Source organism: Musca autumnalis, unplaced genomic scaffold (assembly GCF_047663935.1).
Source record: "Musca autumnalis isolate F117 unplaced genomic scaffold, ASM4766393v1 scaffold_3, whole genome shotgun sequence".
In the NCBI taxonomy this organism is placed as follows: Eukaryota; Metazoa; Arthropoda; class Insecta; order Diptera; family Muscidae; genus Musca; species Musca autumnalis.
In genome coordinates, this window is record NW_027411866.1 from 261,237,270 (window position 1) to 261,255,263 (window position 17,994).

The following is a 17,994-nucleotide window of genomic DNA, read 5'->3' on the forward strand; positions in this document are numbered from 1 at the left end:
CCGAGAGTTAACATTTTAGCAGGTTCCCTCAGAAGTAACAACATTTGTTTGTTAAAATACATACATACATATATAAAAACTAAATTTATTTTTGGTATTTACATTTGAATACACAAATATACAAAGTTTTCAAATCTTATAATAACAAAAATATTCAATCACAATTTAATGTACTTGGCTTTTGTAAATAACGTCGAACCAATGCTTCGGCGGTCCATGAAATGGCTGCAACAAATGTCATTATGTTGAGACAATGTAAGGCTACGGCATAGTCGAAGCGATCTCGTATAAGACCTACAAATTAAGAAAGCTTAGATATTCGAATTTCACTTAAACATAATTTTATATGAACCTACCTACAAATGGACCAGCAGCTAATGTAAATAGACCCGAGATTAAAAGTTGTAGACCGGATGCTGCCGGCAGTCTTTTCAATGGAACACAACTGGGGATTATTAAAGGCCAGAAAATTGTGCGTACACCTTTAAATATTCCCGTTACGACAAATGTACTGATTATCACAGGAAAGGAACGAGTACATGCTATAACTGTACGACCCAAAGCGATGCCCACTACTCCAATGAGGAAAAATACTCGATTATCCCAAGGTACTTTCTCGGTTAGAAAGGGTAAGAGGAAGCGCGTGGCAAGATCCATACCTCCCAGTACTGACATTGAGAGAGTTATTTGAGAAATCTCCAGGCCGAAATCACTCAGGATGAATGGTGTCAGAATTGAGAAATTTAGTTCACCAAAATTTATAATGGTTAAGCCGATTACCAAGTTCACATAAGTGAAATCACGCAATAGACCCAAATCAAAGAATGCCACTACTTTTTGAAGAAAACTCAACTCTGAAGCACTCAACTCGGAATCCTCTGAATCTTGATCAGTGCGTTTTCTTATATCCTCCGATGTAGAGACATCATCGAAGGCGTTAATTTTATTGAGTTCTAGGAGAGCCCTTTCCTCGGCACAGGTACATTTCAATGCAGCTCCACCATATTTGGAGTGTAATATACCCTGATTAAGGGCACTATCCCTTTCTCTTTTGAAATTATTTGGTTTCATAACGGATTTCTTTTTGAGTTCTTCCTCTTGGCTAATCATGCGGCTTAAACGATTCGATGACTCAATGTCTTTGGAACTGGGAATTGATCGCATACGATGTTTACCGGATGCCAATGACAACCGTGAGCCGTACCATCCATCGTTGGCTCGTGATAACATTGGAGTACCGGGTTCAATAATTTCAAAGCCGGGTTTATCTTCGTCATCGTCCTGATAGAGGTACTGCGAGGAAAATATACCTTTTTGTTTCTTCAATTGCATTTCACAATATTTACACAGATGTTGGGTGTTGTCTTCCAGAACAGAAATCGGTTGTGTATCGGCGGGATCACTTGTTGGGGCATGATATCGGACAGGTTGGTAAATAAGAGCGCACATGAATGCATGCAATGAAAGAGCGGCGAATATAAACACTGTTCCCTTAACACCATATGTGGAAAGCAGAAACGTGACCAAATGGGGTAGGACAATTGGACCCACTCCCGTTATTGTCCACGAAAATCCAGCTGCTTTTCTGCGTTTATTTTTGAAATATGTGTTAATGGCCAATGACGAGGCCGACACGCTGATACCCATGCCGAAACCTGCAGAATGGTATAGAACGATTTGAAATCACCTTTGAAATATTTACCATCCATACTAACCAAAAAGTAACGCATAGGAGATCATGTATCCGATAAAAGTCTCACAAAAGGCGGTTAGGATGATGCCAACAAATATAAGCAACGAGCCAACCATGGCCACTTGACGAAAAGTAAAACGTCGGAACATGGGTCCATTCAAAAGGCCTGCGAGCGAAAGGGTATACCATAAAAATTTCCATGAAATAAATTTCTAATTAAACACCTCAGAATAACTTACCGGTACATGCCGATACTGCAGGATTTGTGTTAATGATGGTGGTAACTTCCGAACTGCTTAGTCCCAACTCCAATAATCGTTCTCTAAAAATGAATCCAAATTGTTGTACGCAGGGATAAATTGAAAGCTGTAGGCAGAAGCAAAAACGAAAAAAAAAAATGTTAATTTAAATGTAAGGCCAAGTGATGCCAAGTCATTCACACCTACATTTGAAACTCCTGCTGCAATGCATACCAGCCATGCCCATCCACCATCCGGAGCTATGAAATCTTCCCCCAAATCACTTTTATCACGCCTCTTCGGCTTCGGCTCTTTTTTGACCTTGAGCGGTACAGTGGTAGCTTGATAAACTGACGCATAGGGATCTCTTTTCGGTTTGTCCATGAACTCATAAACCTGCTACAAATCGTGTAGATAAAGCTATAACCTGAAATGAAATACACATACATACTACATATTATTATAACTTAATATATAATTTGACAAACGAAACGCAATAAATGACGGGGTGATAAACGTAATCAGTGTTCATTATTAGATAATTGTTATACTTTATTTGATGTGATTGAATGGAATGTTTGCAGTTACATATGTTTCCTGGGACAGTTAAAATTAATCGTTACATGTGATCGAAAAGTATACACATTCTTGAACGTGATAATATTTGTGTTTTATATTTCAAATTCTGAAATATGCATTCAAAATAAATCATGAAGACAAATTCAAAGTCACATATAGAACTAAATGCAGTGGTGCCAAAAAGAATATGATTTCGATACAAAAAACTCAAAACCTGTAATCACATTCCGTGTGTATAAGATTTTCACCGATCAATTTTTGCTAGAGAGATATTTTTATGTATGATTTTTTAAGACTTCGTCTCATTTTTCTACCCGACGTTTCGTTGGGATTTTCCAACATCTTCAGGGGTATTTTTTTATTATTCTGGCAACGACAACGAATATACATACAATAATTAGTTTTTCTATTTTTTTCCTTTAGTGTTTTTAGCATAAAAAATCGTATACTTACAAATAATCTTTAGTCAGTTTTACATTTAAATTTAGTTAATTGTAAACATACGCTACAGACCGCAATTTTGATCGGATCATCACAAAATTTTGGGAGTTAGTGGGGGTCCTACAGAGGAAGAAGCCTATTGATTTTTGGTAATGGTCGGATAATATTCAGGGGTCGGAATGGGCAAACACTTATTTGGAGAAAGGTCAACGTTTTATTTCAAAGCCAATATCTCTGTTTCTTTAAGAAGTATATCGAAAGCAAAACCAAGGAAAGTAGAAAATATCACCTTTACAACGATGTGAAGTAGGTTGTCAAACAGCGGAGATATCGCAATAGTCGGTAATGCATCCTTCTTTCATTTTTTGTGCAATCACACTACAGGTCGGAATTTTGTTCGGATCCTTACGAAATTTTTGGGGGTTGATGGGGGGCTCACAGAGAAAGAAGCCTATTGATGGTTGGCGTACATCTCACATTTCCATTTTTTTATTTGAGTCGTACTGACGATGCACTTTAATGCGTTTCAACAAAATTGACCTGTATTAATGAAGACATTTAGAGCAAAGGCGCTAAGGTATCACATAGTCGGGCCCGATCCGACTATAGCCTTGTCTCACTTGTTTTTAGTTCTGGTTCTTATGCCAAAAAATGTGGCACAACAAAAAATCAAGTTGAAGACGAAGTTGAGTGGTTATAAAAGTGATAAAAAAATAAACCGGTGCACAGTGGTCGAAATCACTGATCTAGCGGCTCGAAATTAATAACTTGGAAACGAATGGAGATATCTTTCTGAATTTTTGCACAAACTCAGTCTGTGTCCGTAGGTAATAATGTACTAAATATGAACAACATCGGCTAATATTTTGGTATAGCCTCCATATAACGGTACCTCTTGATATTCGGTATTTTGAGGATTTTAGCCACCCTTTCCTTCCAAATTAGTTGTAATTTGATGCTTAGGGTTTCTAGTGATCACTAAACCTGTCCATCAAAAATTGTGGACATAAGTCCACGATTGAACATAGGCCCCTTTTAAGGTACCTCCGATTTTCAGTATTTTGGGGGTTTAAAGCTACATTTTCCGGCCAAATAAGGTGTAATTTGGTATTTGGGGTTCCCAGTGGACACAAAAATTCTCCACCAAAAATTGTGGACATAGGTCTACTTTTTGATATTGTCCCCATATAACGGTACCTCCCAATATTCGGCATTGTTAGGATTTTGTCTACATTTTCAGACCAAATAAGCTGAATTTTGGCATAGGAGGTTCTCGTTGGTTATACATCTTCTCCACCAAAAATTGTGACCATAGATCTACATTTTGATATAGTTCCCATATAACTGTACCGACAGATTTTGGCTATTTTGAGGATTTAGGCTATTTTTAAAGACCATTTATCAGCAAGATTTAAAGCTATTTGCAGGTAAATTGGGGTCATTCGGAATCTAGAAAGTCCAAATTAATTAGTGAAACCAAAATTGGACTGGACCTTAGGGGACTTTTGTAGTTACGCTCCATTCAACAAAAGTATATTGCTCTAAAAACATAAAAAAATAATAATTTTTGAAAATTTATTTTTATAAAACTATGTAACATCAGGCCCAAACATTTTTCTTTTAATTTAACTTACACCCTCCTCTATTAATAAAAAATAAACTTTGTTTAGTTTTATTACGAATTTATTTAACAATTGAACAAACATGAAACCTGTTTTTTAACAACAATTTTGTTAAAATCTGATGCATAAAAATTTCTTGCACTTGGCAGTGAATAAGTGAGTGAATATTTACAACAACAAAAAAGTAAAAACTAATTTTTAGTCAGCAGAGTGGCTGTAATCGATACAATGGAAAACATTTCGCAATTTTATACTTTGATTTTTTGACTTTCGCGCCGCTAGATCAATGGTTTGGACCAGTGTGCAGTGGAGCAAAAGACTGCTCCTGTTTTAACTCAAGAAAGCAATGTACAGTGGATGCGCCGAACGACAAAACTCAAAAATTCATGTAATAATTTTAAAAATTTAAAGATGCAAATGGCTTCTTAACATTCCAAATATTTCGAAACTCAACTTATTTTTTAAAAATTTTCGCGATAATTAGTGAGAAAAAGGCTTACAAATATGACTAATTTTGGAGAACAAAAAATTATTTTATAATTAGAAAAAATGTTTATATTATAAGCGATTTTCTGACACAAAGTACTATTAATCACGCCTTAATTTCAGTTGAATGATTTAGTAAATTTCTTAAGCTTAATTTTCATACTTATAAGAATTCCTCTAATTTGCAATGTTTTGGTCATTTTTTGGTTATAATTTTGGTCGAAATGAAAATATTTAATATATGTGTATGAATCTCTTTAAAGTTTTAATTACTTTCCAAGCACCAAGCATCCGCAAGAATCGCCACTAGTACCAAAATGAAGCCAATGGCCTGTAGATCTCAAAACTTAGACTTATTGCGGACATTTGCGGTTTGGGCAGTTATGACCGAAAGATTAAGTCGGTATTTTTAAATGATTTTAATATATTTTCTTATATGTATTCCACTATTATGGTTTTGTGCTATTCGCGATTTCTATTATCATGGTAACTTAGAGCCGCACTGAAAACTCGTAAAATAAAAAGAAAACGTTTTGGGGATATTCACTTTAATAAATATTTTTTGACACCCGTACTGAGCACTACAAGTACACTATTACAGTTACTTTTGCAGAAAAAGGTGATCAAATCTTATAAAGTACCGAAAATGCCAAGCCTATATGGAGCTGTGGTCAAAAGTGGACCGATATGAAATTTCTTTATAAAGTGGTGTTCTGTTTTTAACATCTGCCAAAATTAATCGGGATATAAATGACATAAGGAGTATACCAAATCATGGGCTTACGATTTTTCGCGGGGAGGTTTATATTCCATAAGAGATCCTGGATTACAGCAAATTCGTTTGAACAATGTGTGGGTAACAGAAAAATACTTCAATTCAGGATGATTCGTTAAAAGGGAACACCGCGAAAACTAGGACCTAGGACTGCAGTATTTTTGTTAGAGTATTTATAGGCCAGGACCAGGACCCATTGATAAAAATTTCAGTTCGATATATTATCTAGAAATATTTTTGTCACACCTTCCCATGTAAGTGCCACCACTGTGCAAAGGTAGACTCTGATATCTGCTAGAAATGCTGCATATAATCTACGCGGCAGTGGAAAAACGCATGAAGTATAAAGTGGACACAGAACATTGTGCCCAAATATATAAAAATATTATTGAAAACGTTGGAAATTAGTTGAGTGCAGATGGGTACCGAATGTTGGTAAAGAATAATGGCAAAACCTATAACTTTGCGTGTTGCGTGTGCGTATAAAAAACAAAAACAAAATACATTACAACAAAATACATTATTTTGAACGCACACACAACACGCAAAGTTTTAGGTTTTGGCCTAAAAGCAACATGTAATTAATTGTCGAATATAATTTTGTTTTTGTATTTTTATAACAAAATGTTATTTAACAAAATGTTATTTAAAAGAAAATTCCCTGATGATGATCGTCGATGGCGTTTGAAATATTGGAAAAATAAAAACAAAATAAAAAACCAAACCTTTGGTTTTTTATTTCTAACCTAAAAATCGAACTAAACCAACAAATCTAAACAGTCTAAAGGTCGACAAAGTTGCATTAAATATTAAGTATGAAATTTTATAGAGACGACTTCTCTCCAGCCGTGTTTGAAACGTTGGATAATCAACTATATGTACGGATGTCAGTCGTTTGTAGAATTCCAAAAACGGTAGAGTGAAGCACAATTTCTAGACGGCATAGTTATCGTATGATGGTATGATCTTCGTATCGGGTCCTATCGCCGATAACATGTATGATTGGTTACATGTCCACATAGCTGACATCAAGCAGTTCTTCCATCTGAGGAATATGAAAATATCTGCCACACTCTTCACCACATGGACGGTTGAAATGAGTCTCCCCCTGAACATATAGTATCCTGCCCCCGACCGCTAACTCCATAAGAATTGAGTATAACGTTCGACAGCAGGTTTTAGTCGTCCGCGCAAGCCATATATTTGCGACAATATCAGAAGTAGGAGCAAAGTTCTCAAGCCGTTCGCCGGCAGCACTTGGCTGAATAGAATATACGAACGAACCAATTTGCGTTCATATATCAAAACCAGGTTTTCGGAGTGACTGATGAATTCGTTTAAATACAAATTCCACCGAAACACCTAAAAACTCTCGTAGCCGCATATGTAAACCAAATTAACTACACCCACTGTCATGTGTCTCCACATTGCACTATGGGGCCAACGGCAGGTTTTTGAGGCAAAAAGTATTTTTTTCAAGTCAGTGATTGAAATCAAATAATAACGGAATTATATTCTTAACACGTTCAAACCTCCAAAACCAAAAAATACAATCTGGCAACGGCCCACGGCGACATGCCAAGCTGTCAAAGATGTCATAATTTTAATTCCGTTTATTTCTGGCATTCAGTCGTAATTAAACAATTTAAGTATTTTGGCGACAAAACCTGATCTATATATATATTTTTTAAAAATGGAAAATACGGGTAATTGTATGTAAATTAAGATTATTGTTAAAAATGTAAATCTAATATTAGATGTGGTCAATAATTTGTTGTGTCAGTAAGTGATGTTTTTTGATGTAGTTTGTGGTATCGTCCACGTGTTCTTTGGAGTAGAACTTTCGGTATCGGGGCGTATTCTCGTAAATATATATATATATTTGGTGAGAGGTGATGATATCAGCTAACAATTTTTGAAAAATAAATTTTGCGTATACTTGCGAATTAAAAAGAAATCAATTTCCAGATTTCGTAAAACTTAAAATTTTGGATATTTTTAATTTTTGGTTGGAAAACCAGCGAAAACCTAAACATGTTATAGACTGGATTTCTTCGAAATTTAATAGAGGTGTCAAAGACAACTACATGACGGGGTTAAACCAAAAATTAAAAACATTTGTGTACGCATTAATCAAATAAAATACTTCTGTGCACAGGAAATGACCAAAGTCGGACGGGGCCGACATTAAATAGGATGAAAATATATAAGGGGGTTATAGTTAACTCTGAACTGAATATAACAAAAATTGACCGACTCTACGCTGATTTCGAACAGAAGTACAATAAATATCAAATCGGATGAAAAATATGTATGGGAGATATATTCAAATCTGAACCGATTTAGATATAACTTGGCAAACTTGTTTATTGTCCGAATTCCGCTACATTTCCCAATTTGCATCAAAATTAGACATAATTTGCGTATTTAATGCACGGAAAAAATCAAATCAGGCGAATATATATGGGAGCTATATCCAAATCTGAACCGATGTCAGTATAATTTGGCATACTTTTTTCTAGTGCAAATTCCATCATACATTCCAGATTTCATCAAAATTGGAAAGACATGGCGTGATTGGTGCACCAAATACCTAAAATTGGTCCAATTTTAAATATAACTTGGTAAACTTATTTATAGTCAGAATTCGGTAGCATTGTCCAAATTTCATCATAATTAGACAGAATTTGCGTGTTTGGTCCATCAATTACTTGAAATCGGACGAACATATGTATATATGAGAGCTAAATCTATATATGAACCGATATCAAACAAATTCCGTAGATTAATTTCTAGGCCGATTATAAACATCTGCAGGAAATTTTGAAGGTCTAGCTTGCCCCTGTGATTTTTTGCCTCAAAACCCTGACTTTGGCCCACAGTGCATTGTAGAGAATGCACATAACTATTTTGATATTTGTCGAAATATAACAACAACCAATCGTCCACGGTGCTTTGTGTGTCTATTTTCAGATTCACTTTGGCAGTTTTGTTGAGATTTGTGTTTTACTTACTATTTGTATGTAAGTCAAGCTTAATCTCAAGAATAAGTGTGACTGATGAATTCGTTTAAATGCGAATTCAACCGAAACACCTAAAAACTCTCGCAGCCGCATATGTAAACCAAATTAACTACTCCCACTGTCATGTGTCTCCACATTGTAGAGAATGCACATAACTATTTTGATATATATAATTGTTCCACAAACTTCCCATAAGGGACAAGGGAGACTTCTCTCATATCAATGAGTGCACCCCGATTCATATTAGCTCAATGACATGGGACCTACAGTTTATCGCCGAGTCCGAACGGCGTGTCTAAGACACCACTTTTGTAGAGAAGTTTTACATGGCTGAAGTACTCAGGAAATGTCGCCAACATTACTGAGGGGTATTTTGCCACCGTTGAAAAGTGTTTTGATGTTGCCTGGCCGGGGAATCGAACCCACGACCTTATGTGTGCAAGGCGGGTGTGCATACCATTGCACCACGGTGGCACCCCTATTTTGATAGTTGTAACAACAACCAATCGTAAAAAATGTTCTTGTTCCAAATTTAATGTTATATTTCTATAACGTGGAAAAAATTTTCGATTTATTTTTTTCGACTCAGACCCCGACTCCGACTCCAGCAAAATTGCTCTACTCCGACTCGTAGACTCCGACTCCGATACCCTGACCAAAACACGGCCTAAATCGGGTTATGAAACATAGTTATATCAGTGCAGAAGACTTTCATTAATGTGTTCTATGGAACAAAATCACGACCAAATATGGCCATTTTAGTACGAGGCCCACTATATAAGTTTCTGTCCTCATGCGACCATTTTTCACAACTTTCGACGTGGATTATCACGACCAGAGTGCATCAATGAACTTAAATCTTTCTATGGCAATGAAACATTATATAGCGCTATGTAGAACTGGGTTGATGAATTCAATCGTGGCCGACGCTCGCTCAAAGACGAAGGTTGTGCAAAAACTGGTAATTTTTTCCATCTGCATACATTCGATATTCATGAACCCGCACAAATTTCCGGAAACAAAGCAGCAATTGAGCGAAAGGTCATCAAAGATAAACCAAAATCAACAAAAGTTGTCCGTTGGAGAAGCGCTTCGAAGCAAATTGTGGTCTGTTTCTTCGGCAAAACTGCTTGTGTGGCGACTGTTCTGCTTGAGCTACTACGTTGCTCAATTCTGAGTGGTACACCACAACTTGTTTGCCTCAAATCTTCCGATAAATTGAAAAAAAAACATGAGAAGACGCGTAATAGCGTACCATGGCATACAAGTTCTTACACATCGCCACAAAATAGTGTCTTTTACTGGCGAAAACTTGTACAACCCTGACTTGGCGCCCAATTACATCTTTTTATTCACACGCATCAAGAAAAAAAAAGACGTGGACAACGATTTTCGTCGCCAGAAGATTTTGTTGAAGTGTTCAAAAACCATATTTTGGAGGTGTCTCAATCAGAGTGGACAAAATGCTTCGACAATTGGTTTGAGCACATGTAAAAGTGTATACATCATGCTGGAGAATACTTTGAAAAACAGTAAGATCATGTTCGATGATAAATATTCGCGGTTTCATTATTAGGCCACAAACTTATATAGTAGCCCTCGTAAAAGTCTATATCAAGTTTCAAAGTTTAAGAAAAATATACATATATTTATTTGTCTTATCATTATATTAGCTAAATGAATTTTATTAAATTAATAGATAGCACTCGTAATAGTCATTATTTCCAACTTTATTTAAATTCTATGAGGATTCCTCCTTATTATATCACCTTTATTTAGTTTCGTGTTTTTTTCTCAAATACAGACTTTAAAGCAGCGTTTATGACAATATTTTGAAAAAAGGGATTAATATTAAAAAATTTTGATTATTATTAGAATCGGTTTTTTGTCTCAAAAACTGGACAAATTGACAATAGTATTTTAAGTTTTTGCCTTTTTAGGGGCGAAGGCCATTTATTTGTAAGATTTTAATTAATTTAATTAATCGAGCTTTTTATGACCTACACTTTGCAATAATTTTAGAGGCAAGGTACGGGGGTGGGAGTTTCCAAGATAGATCAGTAGAAAAGAATCCTGAAATAGTTTTGAGTTCTCACGTCAAACTTTTTAGCGCCCATTGAATTTAGAACAAAGAGTGTCTGATATGGATGAAGATAGGTAGTGAAATCACAAAAAATATTCTTAAGTTCAGAAAACATTAATGTTTGATTTACATTTACGAAATCCACTCGATTTCAACTGTCAATTCCTGTGCGTATACGTCAAATGAAAACTCATCTGAAATCCATTCTACGTTTAAGCAATGGCATTGACAGTTGAAATCGAGTGGATTTCGTAAATGTAAACCAAGCATAAAGCCAATTACATTTAAAAATAAATTACAACTGATTATTTTACATTTTGTCCCAAATAAATGCAATGCCGTTCAATTGGTTTCGATTTCTTAGTAGAGGTTTATATTGGCGCCATTATTTGTCACGGCAACAGAGAGTGTCCATGCGTCACAAGAACTATTACATGGCGCGCTGTGCAAAAAAACCGTCCATTTAGCACTTGACCATGGTTCTCATCTTACATAGTTGCCCGAAAACAGTTTAAATAAATAATAACAAAATACACTTCAACAGGTTTGGGGAGAGCGGAGGCAATATTGAACGAACTATTTAATTGTATTCATCATGATAAGCATTGTTTTTGTTCAACACACAAAAATTGATGAGTAGTAATATTGGTCAATTGTACACGTATTATTGGACGCTCTTTTGCGTGTGTGTCACTAAGGGGTTAATACTTTTGAATTAACTATCACATACTACTGTTATTGCTGGTATTTAGATCATGTTATTGGAGTTATAACAATTACAACAAACAAAAGCAGGGCGTCTATCAATACCGCGATAAAGACTTGCCACTTGGGAAAATTGGTATCAGTTGTGATTGTTGGTATCGACAAATGATAACCCATCTACAATAATTGCTACAAAATTAAATTCAATATTCAATACAGTGAATGGCAAATGTAAATATACACTTTTAATATAAAAAGAAAGTATGTATGTTTTTTCAAAATAGTTTGGCTTAATCCAATTGTTGTTGTTTTAATATTTTATGAATACCAGTGGATCAAGTTTAGCATTGTTCGCCAAGGGTTAAGACAGGGAAGACTATAGTTTCGGATCTGAAGCATTCACCCATATATCGGATCACTTTTTGAAGTTTCTAGACTTCAAATCCATTGAGTACTTGCCGAAAAAAATCGACAGAAAGTTAAAAAGAGGCCTATTTAATGCCAAAATTACACGAAAGCGGTACCACGGGAGAAACAATATGCCGATTTGTCTGCTCGTCCCTTCTTCCCCGGTTTGGTATGTTAAAGAAGATCGATTTTCCATTGAAGTTACATTAAAAAATAAAAAAGTTGCCAAAATTCAAACAACACAGCAGGAATACAATTGAGAGGGTTAACTGTTGTGGGGGTTGTTGTTAAAGAAGGGGAAATGAAAGGATACGATGCTATAAATCAGATTTGTTGCTTGGGGGGTTCTGAATTGGGAGTTTCACAATCAAGTCAGGGTTGTTGTTTAGTTACTTTTTGGATGTGCTTCGGAAAAAGGAGGAGTTTTGTTGGACTTTTTAGGGTGTTTTCAGGCCACCCCTTTTTTATTAGCTTTTTGTAAATTTATAAAAAAAATAAATAAAATGTTAACATTTAAAACCCACCTTAAAATTGCCAAGTCTAGTCTTCATTTCTAGCTACCACCTACGTCTAGCTAAGGGATTGGGGGAAAAAAGCGTTTGTCTTCTAATTTTTTGCTGCCTGTCTACCGCCTTTCCTTTGCGCAGGCAAAGATCTCACACACACACATGGGAGCAGACTAGCATTATTTTTTCTAATGCTTCTTCTATACGTTGGATTTGTTTGCATTTTTGTGGGGGCAAGACTTTGCTAACAAGTCACTCTATTGAGATTTACCAAAAAATTGCAACAAATCTCTATCTCTCTCGACATTTGTTCACATTTGTTGTTTCCAACAATTGTAAACAAATGCTTCTTCTATATGTTGGATTTGTTTGCATTTTTGTGGGGGCAAAAAATTGGGTCCAACGGAGGAAATATCGCCGGATTACACCAAAAGACTCGTTGATTTATTGTTTTGAGGCTCGAATGTAATAAAAAGAAATTCAAAAGCCATTTTCATAAAGAAATGAAAAAATTCTTGCGTTTGGCAAAAGTGTAAATTTTATTTTGACGCGTCAAATATTAGGTTGTTTTGGTAATTGGAAGGGCCTAATATTTTCTAGATTTTAATGCACCACTAAATACTTAAAAAGTTACATTTATATGTTATACGTATAATATCTCTATGTCAGTGTAATAATGCAATCCAAAAAATGTTGAGAGGTGGAAAATTTATTTTGACGTTCACTGTATTTTTTACAAAAAATCGGTGTACATATTTTTCTTTGGTCAATTTTCTTTTTCAGCGCAGCAATGTTGCTTTATTACTTCTTATCATTCACATACTTTTGTTATTCATTGTTTCAACTATTGAGTTCTTAACGGGGACCATTGTCTTCTAGTACACATAATGATTAACTTATTATTGTTGTGAATAATTTACAACATATTTATTATATTTCCATCGGAAATCAGCTGTTCTGGTACGACAAATTCAAATACGTGTTGCTCTACAAGTATTCATTAATTTGTTATTTGTTATTTGCAAATGTCATCAACATTCTCGATATACAACCAAACAATGTAATAATGGCTGGTTAATGCGCAGTGAGAGAGAGGAGGGAAGGACACTACATTTGCTATTGTTTGGTGTTTATTGTTAGAACGTCATATGTCCGCCTTCTATTTTCTATTATACACCAATCACATACATCACTCACTATTTGTTTCACTACTTTCTACTTATCCACACTTGTTGAATAATTTGTTTTGCTTTGTTCTTCGTAGACCCACCACAGAAGGTTGGCTGTGGGTCGGTCGGGTTTTATTTTTTTTTTTTTCAAGAAATCATGGGATGCTCTTCAAATGACGTCAAGTTCAAGGTTTCAATTTTTGTGGCATATTAAATAAATTTGTAATAACAATATTTAACAATGCATTACCACATAAATATTTTGGAATTTTTTTTATTTATCACAGGTATCGCATGCCTTTCACAACATGGAAAATTTAATTAAAAACGATGCCTTAAATCCAAACGATATAATTCTTATGTAAACCGAATAAAATCTATGAATGAATTTATTTTCTTTTTCAATGGAATTCACAACGAACAATTTTACAATTCGGCAAACCGAAGTATTAAAAATCGCCGACGACTTGCAGTTCGAACATGTTTATGAGCCAAAAACTATTAACCGACTAATTCGAATTGTACGATTTTGGTAGAGCGGAGTATCGATGCTTTTATTGTTAATACTTGTGGCGTTCTATGGGAAATGTAAAATAAAAGTGCAAAAACGATACGAAAGAGAATATAATTCATTTTATTGTAAAATTTCTCTCTTAAATAAACATTCCTTTTTGTTGGTAAAAGAGCTGGATGTATCCATATGTATGTTTGCACAGAATGGAACCTGCGCACGCCGAATAAATAAGAGAATGAATGTTATGTTGATTAATAAAAATCGCTATAACAATATTTTAGTATAAAGACAATTTTGTTGTGTTTGTTATTATTATCGGTATATAATTTGAAATAAAACCGAACCTTTAACGAAATCATTGAAACTAATGATAACGTTCTTTTCATTAATAATATACAAATATTTAAAGCATATTTTTAGGGTGTAATTTCTAAATTTCAAAATTTAAAACTTAACACGTTCGCGGACATGAATGCTATAGCATTCCGATGCAAAATGACGTGAATGCTATAGCATTCACATTGTCAGCCAATTTTTGTTCATTTACTTGTATACAATCTTAAGTTTTGGTGATTAATATAAATAATACGATTTATTTCAACAAGATACATTCTCTAATAAATAAAAAATAATAATAGTAATCAATAATTAATAAATAAAAACAAAAAACAAATTTCGAAAATAATTGGGTGTCATTTTTTTCACCTCTCTGAATTTGCTTGCGTCCGCGAACGTGTTAAAGTTCAAATACAAGTCACGAAAATATGTACAGCTGCGAAAAAATAATAGCACCACCACACACAAAAATGTTTTGCAGGCATTCTCATTTACATGTGCAAATTTTGCCGATCGTTTCATGCATATTCATAACAAAACGACTCTAAAGAATTTGAAAATAACAAAAATCATAGTTATATTCGAAACTTTTTTAAAATATTAACCAATTTTCACAAAAACTCCAAAAATTTATCGAAAAAAAAAAATAATAGTACCGTTATTAAAAATTCTTTTAAAATAATAGAAACTGGACAAATATCTACACTTTATCACTCGAGAATAGAAGGACATCAATAGAAACAAGTTTCTACTGATTTATTCTTCAGTTGATTTCGTTAGAACAAACTTGATAGGCTTGGTATCAAATCTGGTATTTGTTGCAGGATTCTTCTTCAAGGACCTCCCAATATGATTTTCTGGTTGTTGGCTTTGATGCCGCAGTTGCCTTACTGACTTTAGTTCACAATTTTTTTGATTTGTCATAGTCTATGTTTTTAAGAACATCTAACTGAGAAAATAAAATATTCTCCTCCAACCATAAATATTTAGCCTCACATCTACATAAAATATTGTCCCACGGCTGTTCATGGTGGTGCTATTATTGTTTTCGCAACTGTATGTCTCAGGAGAGATAAAAAACGATTTATCTTATGATACAACGGTGTTTGTGTAAAGTTTAAATGTAAATATTGGGGAATTGATTACATCTATGCATATTAGTAGTAATGCCCTACGCATCAATAGTGTCCTTAATACTAAATTCCAGAAATGTAACTCTATCTTTTCACACAATTTACACAATGTACATAGTACTTTACATACACTTGTAGCAAGAATTTACAAAACCATCTAATTATCTAACACCTACACACCAACAGCGACATATGTATCATAGTTCAGAATTCCAGCTTTCGGTACTTGTCGGACGTTTACTAGGTAATAACCTGACATCTAAGGTAAACGAATTCATATTAAGCAAATATCCCGGGTTTCGACCATTTTAAGCAGCTTTCCTGAGAACCAAATTTACTTCTTAATTTTACTTTTCAGCGTAATTTAAAGGATATTTCCTGTGTATTTTTGAAGTCTAAAACTTCTCTACAATCTGTTTATATTTATTCAAAGTTTTACATTCAAGGATAAAAACTTCTTAGTCCATGTACATATATTGATTTTCAGTGTCCATGGGACATGAGCTTTTTACGACTTGAGATATAACATTAGAATTCAAATGAACTAATATGATTATGGTGAATATATTTTTTAGCCATTACTATGAACATCAGCAACTGACTTTACCTTGTCGTTGAAACCAAAAAAGCTATTGTTTTATATAAATGTTATAGCTTTCGAATAAGACAATGGAATTTAAATCTATTGGTTTTATAAATACGAGAATACAATATAACAATCCGACATCTTTTTCTATGAATTCACTTATGATTTTTGCTTTTTTGCTTCCACAGCACACAACTGGGATGCAGTCCATTTTCAATCCAAATCACTGCATTTGATGCATCGCTATTGATTTTGTTCATCATCCAAAGAGTTTTTTATACATATTGTCCACCCACTCCAGCTCAGATTTCGAAATTAACTCCAACTCCACTCCAAAACTAATTTCCGTCTCGTGAATTACCACAATGTTCGCAACTTTAGTTTGTATTTCTTTATTGTTTAAACAAATTCTTAGAGTTTTAGACACTATTTTCTTTATTTGGAAAAAAGACTGCGACATTCTTTGTAGGGATCAACAAATTGGCTTGTGCTTTAAGCGTGTGCTTCTAAAATGTATCAAATAGAGTGCATTTTTCATAACACCGTTTGGACTGCATCGAAAGATGTTGTGAAATCATAACTCTGAATTGCACTACTTCCAAACTTATTTTGCTGGGAACATGTACCCAACGAGAATCGAAAATTTCGTCAAACAGACATGTTTGGTACGCCACCACCATCGTAATGTAACAACCCCTACCCAACCGAAATGGGTGCGTACATAAGCGAGTACATTAAAAAACACCACGTAAAATGTGGTGGTAATGTACACTTACATTTGTTTGGTTAATAAAGTATGTGAAAATATTAAGTTAAATTTTTTGTGGAATAAATACAAATAAAATATAATTAAATATAAATGAATATTTGAGGAAAAGACAAATTTTTTTAGTTTTCCATTAAAAATAAATAAAATAGAAAATATAAGTTACATGAAAGATTTTTGGTACATGGATTGAGAAAAAAATCACATTCTCATATCTGTTCGAGATACTAATTTCGGTTATTGCGCACAAAAGTTATGGCGGTTTCAATTCTGATAATAAGAAAAAAAACCTACTCATTATATTGAGAAACACTGTGAATTAATGGCTTCCTACGTACTATATGATTACCGAGGTCCCAAAACTTTAGTAAGAAAGATGTACATTTTCGCGGAAAATAAGAAAGAATTAAAAAATTGATAGTTTGCAACATGTTTTAGTAAAATTCAATCAGTTTAAGCATCTAAAAACTAAAAATATGTTGAGCAAATTTAAAAAATGTTTGTAAGATTTATTTTTAATTTATTTTGTGAGTTAGTTGAAGTCTATGTAGGAAAGACAGGAGTTGTTCAACTAGTTTAGGTAAAAAGGAAAAGGGTTGCAATTGGTGATAGAGGTTTATTTTTGAAGATATGAACTTTAAGGGTACGAAGAGTATTACAAATTTTTCCATTTGTAGTGTGGACCCATAATTACAAAATAATCAATAATCGAAGATCATTTTTAATGATTTTTTATTAATTTTCTCGATTAGAGTTAAGCTTGATGGTCGAAAATGTTTGCAAGTGAAAAAGAAAAGCCATGGACTCGAACCCACACAGTCACCAAATTACGTGACCTGGTTTCGGTATTAGTTGAGTAGCTCTTCAGACGTATCGACTGTGGATGGCTTCTAGTCTTTGGCTTTACTTTTTCACTTGGAACAATTTTCG

General features: G+C 34.2%; 1 protein-coding gene across 3 annotated transcripts; it reads right to left on the reverse strand.

The window, feature by feature from the left end:
* Nucleotides 1-43: 43 nt before the first annotated feature.
* On the reverse strand, nt 44-14,319 carry LOC141399469 (uncharacterized). 3 transcript variants are annotated; one of them, XM_073978309.1, is made up of 6 exons: nt 13,980-14,319; nt 2,140-2,359; nt 1,933-2,059; nt 1,716-1,859; nt 357-1,655; nt 44-294 (listed from the first exon to the last, which is right to left on the reverse strand). In XM_073978309.1, exons 2-6 carry the CDS (start codon nt 2,314-2,316, stop codon nt 155-157), a joined length of 1,887 nt encoding a protein of 628 aa, XP_073834410.1. In that variant the 5' UTR covers nt 2,317-2,359; nt 13,980-14,319; the 3' UTR covers nt 44-154. The 3 variants fall into 3 exon arrangements, with proteins under 3 accessions (XP_073834410.1, XP_073834411.1, XP_073834412.1); XM_073978310.1 differs by having other exon boundaries at nt 13,758-14,241; XM_073978311.1 differs by having other exon boundaries at nt 12,579-14,240.
* Between the last annotated feature and the right edge of the window lie 3,675 nt (nt 14,320-17,994).